Genomic DNA, 8,751 nt, shown 5'->3' with positions numbered 1-8,751 from the left:
AAGGATAGTAGAATGAAACAGACATTATCACCTATGTACATATATGACTGCATCACCGATTTGATTCTACAACATGGACAATCAAAAATGAGAAATTATACCTCATTTATGTATAATATATCGAAGTTCATAAAAGCATTCTACTATCATATATATATAACTAATTAAAACAAATATTTTTTTTTTAAAAAAAGCAAAACAGAATGAATCACATGCTAACGATATCCTGCACAAGAGATGCCATCAAGCAAAGGCTCTGCAGCCATTCCCAAAGGGTGCTGGGAGGTGAATTCCAGCAAAAGGAGGGAGTTCAAAAAGTGGTATCTGTGTTAACTATAATGCTAAAGTAACTATGACAAGATACCTTTGGCAATAAAAACCTAAGCAAAAGGAGAGAGATGACTGCTTATTTGACTCTTTGATAAGTATGAAGGTAAAGTAAACATTGATGGGAGTAGAAATTCAAGGAGCAATGGAAAGATATGTAAAGGTTAAATTTAAGTTTTGCTCTCCTGTTAAGTTTAAGTTTTGCTTTTCTGTGAGTTTAAGTTCTGTTTTCTTGGAACCCGAAACTTATGTTAAAAACAGTCACTTATGTCAAAATGTACCCTGACCCAACACCCCCTGACAAAACGCATGATTATTCTGTAATGGTTATTTTGTAACAATCCCACCCTCGCACCCTAACTGCCATATGAACTTCCCTGTTTAAACACTGCATAAAAACTCTGCTTAAGTGGTGCTCAGGGCTCCAGCTTCTCTCAGGAGAACTCTGAGCCCCAGCATGCTGGCCCAATAAACCCCTTTGCTTTTGCATGAGACAGTCTCTTGGTGGTCCTTTCCTCCGACGTTTGCCCGACCCTAACATTTGGGGGCTCGTCTGGGATCCGGCAGCGGCGGACGAAAGACCCCAACGGACATTTCTCGGGGTAAGTAAGGCACCTCCTTTTAGTTTTGATTTTGTTTTCTTCATTGCGATCACTCAGGACTTTTAATTTTAGGGCTTGGCAAGGTGACTGTTGGCGGAGAGCGTAAGTTCTCCCCGACGGTGGTGGACAGACGTGTCCAGAAGCCACAGGCCACGTCCCCAGGGGACGCCTTGGTGGACTCGGGGAAATCAAGGGACGGAAGTGCCCCCGATGCGAGGGACAGAAAAGCCCTCAGCTCAGGTGTATTTTGCCACTGATTCAGACTCAGTGACTCTGTTGCCAGCCTGTCAGGTTCTGCCGGCTACTCAGTTTTGGTTTCTATTTCAAACTTGTGGTGGACGTCTATTGTTTGTCTTTGTTGTCTGTGTCATTACTTTCACTGTTTGCATCTCTCTCGTTATGGGACAAGGTACCTCAACTCCCCTGTCTTTGACCCTTGATCATTGGACTAAAGTCCAGTCAAGGGCCCAGAATCTCTCTTTTTCAGTGAAATGCTGGACCTGGCAGACTCTCTGTACATCAGAATGGCCCACTCTCGGAGTCAGATGGCCCCCAGAAGGATCCTTCTACCTCCCTCTAATCCGAAAAGTCAGAGATATTGTCTTCCAGCCGGGGCCACATGGTCATCCAGATCAACAGCCATATATTCTCACTTGGCAGGACCTCTGTGAATCTCCCCCTCCGTGGGTGAAACCTTTTCTTGTACCTGCCTCCACCTCTACCCCCACCATTCTGTCCCTCAAACCCTCCGCTCCTTCTCCTCTTCCTCCCCCTCTTCCCTCCATCCTCCCTGAATCTCAGGATCTAACCTTACTAGATTCCCCTCCTCCACCCCCATATCCCTTGCCCCTCAGCTCCCAACGTCCTATAGACAATTCCCCTGAAGCAGATCCAATCCCTTCGGTAGAGGAAACTGCTCCAGATGACCCCCTTGCAGTAAGCCCAACTCCTCCTCCATCGGAGGAAATTGGGCCAGCAGGGGGAACCCGCCGAAGGCGAATAATTAAGAATCCTGATGCTCCAGTAATGCTCCCCCTCCGCCCCTACGGGCCAATGATTGATGATGGGCAAGGGGGAGAAATACAAGTTTACCAATATTGGCCCTTCTCCTCTTCTGACCTATATAACTGGAAAAATAATAATCCCCCTTTTTCTGAAGATCCCACCCGACTCACAGGTTTAATAGAATCACTGATGTTTTCACACCAGCCTACTTGGGACGATTGCCAACAGCTTCTAGGGACCCTCTTCACAACTGAGGAATGAGAGAGGATCCTCCTGGAAGCCAGGAAAAATATTCTTGGACCAGATGGACGACCAACCCAACTTCCCAATCTAATTGAAGCTGCCTTTCCCCTGAACAGACCCAACTGGGATCCCAACACCCTCGAAGGTAGGGAGCATCTGTCCACTTATCGCCGGACTCTAATAGTGGGTCTCTGAGCGGCCGCCAGACGGCCAACTAATTTGGCCAAGGTAAGAGAGAATATCCAAGGGCCTAATGAGTCACCCTCAATGTTTCTAGAGAGAATTATGGAAACATATAGGAGATATACTCCTTTTGATCCTCAGGCAGAGGACCAAAAGGCATCTGTTGCAATGGCCTTCATCGGGCAAGCTGCCCTAGATATTAAGAAAAAGCTACAACGTTTAGATGGACTACAAGATATGACTTTAAGAGATTTAGTCAGAGAGGCTGAGAAAGTGTATTATAAAAGGGAGACAGAGGAAGAAAAAGAACAAAGAAGGGAGAAAGAAAGGGAAAAGAAGGAAGATGAAAGGAATAAAAGACAGACTAAGATGTTGGCAAAGGTCCTGGTCACAGCAGCAGACAGACTAGAATTTAAAAAGCAAGGAGACAGAAAAGGGTACCTGGGCCCACACCAAAAATTGCCCTTGGCTTCAGACCAATGTGCTTACTGTAAGGAAAAGGGACACTGGGCCAGAGATTGCCCTAAAAGGAAACAGTCACGCCAGCCAGCCATCCTAACCCTGGAAGATGATTAGGGGAGTCAGGGCTCGGACCCCCTCCCCGAGCTCAGGGTAACTTTTGAAGTGGAGGGGACCCCAGTAAACTTCGAACTGGACACAGGAGCAATATACTCAGCCCTTAAAACTCCATTGGGCCCCTTATCAAACAAGAGGTCACTAGTTCAAGGGGCTAATGGCAGTAAATATCGGGCTTGGACAACTAAGAGGACTATGGACTTGGGGAAGGGTAAAGTTCACCACTCTTTCTTGGTAATCCCAGAATGTCCGGCCCCATTGATGGGCAGAGATCTGCTCACCAAACTCCGGGCCAGAATAAACTTTAACCCTGATGGTCCCCAAGTGGAGTTTCTGAACCCTTCAGTAAAGACTCCCATAGTCACAGCTTTAACTATGTCAGTAGATGATGAACATCAACTCTTCATGCCCTCTAAGACCGATCAAACGGGCAAGCTACCCCAAAAATGGATAATAAATTACCCCGATGCCTGGGCAGAAACTGCTGGACTAGGTTTAGCAGTCAAACAGCCTCCGATAGTAGTGGAATTAAAAACCTCTGCCTCCCCAATCAATATTAAACAATATCCTCTAAGCAAAGAAGCTAAAAATGGAATAAGGCCTCATATTCAAAAATACTTGGCTCTGGGAGTCCTAAGGCCCTGCCAATCGGCCTGGAACACTCCCCTACTGCCAGTAAAGAAACCTGGAGGAGACTATCGTCCTGTGCAGGACTTAAGGGAAGTCAACAACAGAGTACAGGACATTCACCCAACAGTACCTAATCCATATAATCTGCTTAGTACTCTAAATCCTGAACGAAAATGGTATACTGTCTTGGACTTAAAAGATGCCTTCTTTTGTTTGCCTTTACATAAAGATAGCCAGCTACTGTTTGCTTTTGAGTGGGTGGATCCAGAAACAGGAACGTCTGGCCAACTAACCTGGAGTAGACTCCCACAAGGGTTCAAAAACTCCCCCACTCTCTTTGATGAAGCCCTCCACAGGGACCTCAATAACTTCAGGACTACACACCCAGGAGTCACCCTGCATCAATATGTGGATGACCTGCTGCTGGCAGCTGACACCAAGGAAAACTGTGAGTCTGGAACACGAGCACTATTATCCGAGCTTGCTCGGTTTGGATATAGAGCTTCTGCCAAAAAGGCTAAAATCTGCCAGCAAGAAGTTATTTTCCTGGGCTATTCCCTTAGAGATGGCAAAAGATGGCTCACAGGGCCCAGAAAACAGACTGTTGTGCAGATACCGCCCCCATCTAATAGAAGGCAACTTAGAGAGTTTCTCGGGACTGCTGGCTTTTGTAGATTATGGATTCCTGGGTTTGCATCCCTAGCTGCTCCTTTGTACCCACTGTTGAAGGCAGACACCCAATTCCAATGGACCCCCAAACATCAGCAAGCTTTTGATGACATTAAAAAGGCGCTGCTATCTGCTCCAGCTCTAGCACTTCCGGATGTAGAAAAGCCCTTTACTCTTTACATTGAGGAAAAGAAAGGAATAGCCCGAGGAGTGCTCACTCAGACTTTAGGGCCCTGGAAGAGACCTGTAGCCTACCTGTCGAAAAGGCTAGATCCAGTGGCTAGCGGGTGGCCCCATTGCCTAAAAGCTATAGCAGCAGCAGCCCTTCTAATAAAAGATGCTGATAAATTAACGCTGGGACAGAAGCTAACCATTATAGCCCCTCATGCCCTGCAGAACATCATTCATCAGCCTCCAGACAGATGGCTATCAAACTCTAGAATAACTCACTATCAGAGCCTGTTGCTGGACAAAGACAGAAAAACACTGGGACCCCCAGCCCCACTTAACCCAGCCACACTCCTACCTGAAGAATCATCAGAGCCTGTCATCCATGACTGTCAACATATACTGGCAGAAGAGACCAGTATACAACAGGATCTAAAAGATCAGCCACTGCCCCATCCTGAAGTCGCATGGTTTACCGAAGGCAGCAGCTTCCTCCAGGACGGTAAGCAGCGAGCTGGGGCAGCAGTAGTTAGCAGGACAAAAGTCATCTGGTCCTCTAGTCTCCCGGAAGGGACATCTGCACAAAAGGCAGAGCTGATGGCTCTTACGAAGGCATTAGAACTAGCAGCAGGCAAAAAGGCCACCATATATACTGATAGCCGATATGCTTTTGCTACCGCCCATATACATGGGGCTATTTATCAGCAAAGGGGGCTATTAACCTTGGCCAGAAAAGAAATAAAAAACAAAGATGAGATTCTCCGCCTTCTCTCAGCAGTGCAAAACCCCAAAGAACTAGCTATAGTGCACTGCCAAGGGCACCAAAAGGGAAATGATCCCGTGGCAGTCGCAAACAGAAGGGCAGATGAGGAAGCTAAGTTGGCAGCTCTGACAGGAGTAACCATGTTAACACTTTCCTCACCGGGGGAACAACAGTCAGGAGATTCAACTGCGTCTGAGTACCCAGACAATTTAACACCTGAGGACACTGAAACTGAACTCCTTGACTCCACCGGGCCTAGCCTGCAATTTCAAAAAGCCCTACACTATGGTAAAGATGTGCATCAACTCACCTTGGTTCAAAAAAACTACAGGCATTCCTGAAGGATCAAGAGCAGAAATTTCCGCTGACCAGCACACAACGAAAAGAAATAGCCGAACGGGTAATAAAGGCCTGCCGGGTCTGTCAATTGGTTAATGCTTACCCCTCCAAGCTTCCTACAGGGAAACACCTACGAGGAACCAGACCAGGACAATTATGGGAAATAGACTTTACTGAAATTAAACCAGCAAGGTATGGACTTAAGTATCTTCTAGTTTTTGTAGATACTTTTTCAGGGTGGGTTGAAGCCTTCCCCACGAAAAAAGAAACAGCTCAAATGGTAATCAAAAAGATCCTGGAGGACATCTTCCCGAGATTCGGCCTGCCTAAGGTAATAGGGTCCGATAATGGACCGGCGTTCATGGCCCAGGTAAGTCAGGGATTGGCCAGGACCCTGGGGATTAATTGGAAATTACATTGTGCTTATAGACCCCAGAGCTCAGGACAGGTAGAAAGGATGAATAGAACTATTAAAGAGACCTTAACAAAATTAAGCTTGGAGACCGGTATAAAAGATTGGACTATGCTCCTACCTTATGCACTGTTTCGTGCAAGAAATACCCCCTCCGCCTCTTTGTGTAACCTCACCCCCTATGAAATTCTCTATGGTGCCCCTCCTCCAATAAGAGACCTAACCCCAACCCTGAGACTTAACGATTCCTTTCACACCCCGTTGCTTGACAGACTTAAGGCTCTTGAACAAACCCAGCGATTCCTGTGGAAGCAGCTGGCTACTGCCTATCAGCCCGGAGACGAAGGAACCCCACATCAATATCAAGTGGGAGACTTCGTCTACGTGAGACGACATCAGGTGTCATCCCTAGAACCCCCCTGGAAAGGACCATACCAGGTGCTACTCATAACACCTATGGCGGTGAAAGTGGATGGAGTTGCTTCTTGGATCCATGCCTCCCATCTCAAGCCTGCACCCTCTCCGGACTCCAATTGGAAACTGGAAAAGACTGGTAACCCTTTCAAATTGCGTATTCGCTGTATGGATAGGGCTATGGACTCTCCCCTTGACCACCAGCAATCCTAACCCCCATCAGCCTGTTCAACAGCGATGGCAGATCATAAATCCCACTGGACAAGAAGTATGGTCTATTTCAAATACAGCCCCCCTAGGGACCTGGTGGCCATCTCTTCACCCAGACATTTGCCAGCTTGCTGTAGGTCTTTCCTACTGGGATATTCCTGATGTAGAGGACCCCACCAAAATCCCTTTATACCCCAGCCGATCAGGATCCCCTTTTTATGATAAACTCCATGGTTGCAGTGGCCCCCCAGTTAGATGTGAGCTAGCCGGATTAGACTTCTATGTCTGTCCCTCAAACTACAGAAGCCGCAAACAGACACGGTTATGCGGAGGAATAAATGACTTTTATTGTAAATCATGGGGATGTGAACAAACAGGGACTGTCTGGTGGAAATCAAACTCCCCTAACAGCTTGATCCGGGTAGAACGAAACCATACCTGGAAACCAACTAATTACAACTGTGATCCCAGAACAGTTAAAAATACCCCTTGCGGAAATAATAGCTTGTGCAACCCCCTAAATATAACCATCACTCCCCAAGGAAAACAAAATATTCTAACATGGCTTTCAGGAACCACTTGGGGAATGCGATTTTATGCCCCAGGAAATGATTTTGGCCTCTGGTTCACTATCTGGCTCAAAAGGGAAATTCTCTCAGCCATAGGACCTAATTCCCCCAAGCCAGTTTCAATCATAAGACCCAATCCCCATAGGATAAGACTCCATTCTTGGTCTCCAAAAACTATAAAACCCCCAATACTTAAATCCACCACAGCCCGGCCGCCTCCTCTTGCCAAAACCCCTTCACCGGCTCATACTTCCCAGATTACTTCCCTCATCCCAAGTAAAACCGACACCTCCCCCTGGAAATTAATTAAAGGAGCCTATACGGCATTGAACTCCACACAACCAGAACTTACCCAATCTTGCTGGCTCTGCCTTTCCGCTGCCCCCCCCCCTATTATGAAGGAATAGCAACTAATGGAACCTATACAATAGAGATACAAAGTTCCTCCTGTAGTTGGGGTAAAAATCCTAAATTAACCCTCCCAGAAGTAACCGGGGTAGGCTTATGCCTAGGTTCCCCGCCCAAAAGTAAACAACAATTATGTACCCAGATAAAAAAGATCAGCACTATGCAGGGCTTTCTAGTCCATGAAAAAGGAACCTGGTGGGCATGTGACTCAGGGTTAACTCCTTGCATTTCAGCCCAGATATTTAACAACTCTGTAAATTATTGTGTAATGCTACAAATATTTCCCAGAGTGCTCTATCATGATACAAATACATTGGAAGATCAAATAAGGGGATATACCACCCAATTCCGCCGGGAACCTGTGTCCCTCACTTTAGCCATATTATTAGGAATAGGAGTTGCTACAGGAGTGGGTACAGGAACCGTTGCCCTGGTCCATGGGTCTCAACAAATGGCCCAATTACAAGCAGCAATAGATCAGGACTTAAAAACATTAGAAACCTCCATCACAGCCTTACAAGAGTCCCTAACCTCTCTCTCTGAAGTTGTTTTACAAAATAGACGAGGGTTAGACCTCCTCTTCATGAGGGAAGGGGGACTCTGTGCTGCCCTAAGGGAGGAATGTTGCTTCTATGCTGATCATAGTGGGGTAGTCAAAGAATCAATGACTAAATTAAGAAAACGCCTTGAGGAGCGACAACGAGAAAGAGAGGCTCAAAAAGGATGGTTTGAGTCTTGGTTCACACAATCCCCCTGGCTAACTACACTCTTATCAGCCCTAGCTGGTCCTTTAATAATCCTCATGTTATTGTTAACTGTGGGACCCTGTTTACTCAACCGTGTGGTCTCCTTTCTCCAAGCTCAAATTGGACAAGTTAAACTTATGGTAATAAGACAACAGTATGTCCCTTTAGCAGACACAAAGTGTGATACCCCTCAATAATCTGTCACTTCTAAGATTAGAAGTACTCAGAAAAAGAAGTGGGGAATGTAAAGGTTAAATTTAAGTTTTGCTCTCCTGTTAAGTTTAAGTTTTGCTTTTCTGTGAGTTTAAGTTCTGTTTTCCTGGAACCCGAAACTTATGTTAAAAACAGTTACTTATGTCAAAATGTACCCTGACCCAACACCCCCTGACAAAATGCATGATTATTCTGTAATGGTTATTTTGTAACAATCCCACCCTCGCACCCTAACTGCCATATGAACTTCCCTGTTTAAACACTGCATAAAAAC

General features: G+C 46.1%; 1 protein-coding gene across 1 annotated transcript; it reads left to right on the top strand.

Annotated features, from left to right (window-relative positions):
- The first annotated feature begins 488 nt into the window (after positions 1–488).
- On the top strand, positions 489–7,493 carry LOC124101140 (uncharacterized). Its single transcript, XM_046456892.2, is given in 2 exon segments — positions 489–5,466; positions 5,469–7,493. Coding segments are annotated over 2 exon segments (5,403 nt in total). The 5' UTR covers positions 489–1,139; the 3' UTR covers positions 6,545–7,493.
- Positions 7,494–8,751: the final 1,258 nt, after the last annotated feature.

Source organism: Marmota monax, unplaced genomic scaffold, assembly GCF_021218885.2.
Source record: "Marmota monax isolate L192 unplaced genomic scaffold, Marmota_monax_Labrador192_F-V1.1 WCK01_AAM20220418_F8-fsc00121, whole genome shotgun sequence".
In the NCBI taxonomy this organism is placed as follows: Eukaryota; Metazoa; Chordata; class Mammalia; order Rodentia; family Sciuridae; genus Marmota; species Marmota monax.
The sequence above is the reverse complement of the archived record's forward strand: the minus strand, read 5'-3'. Positions and strand labels throughout refer to the sequence as shown.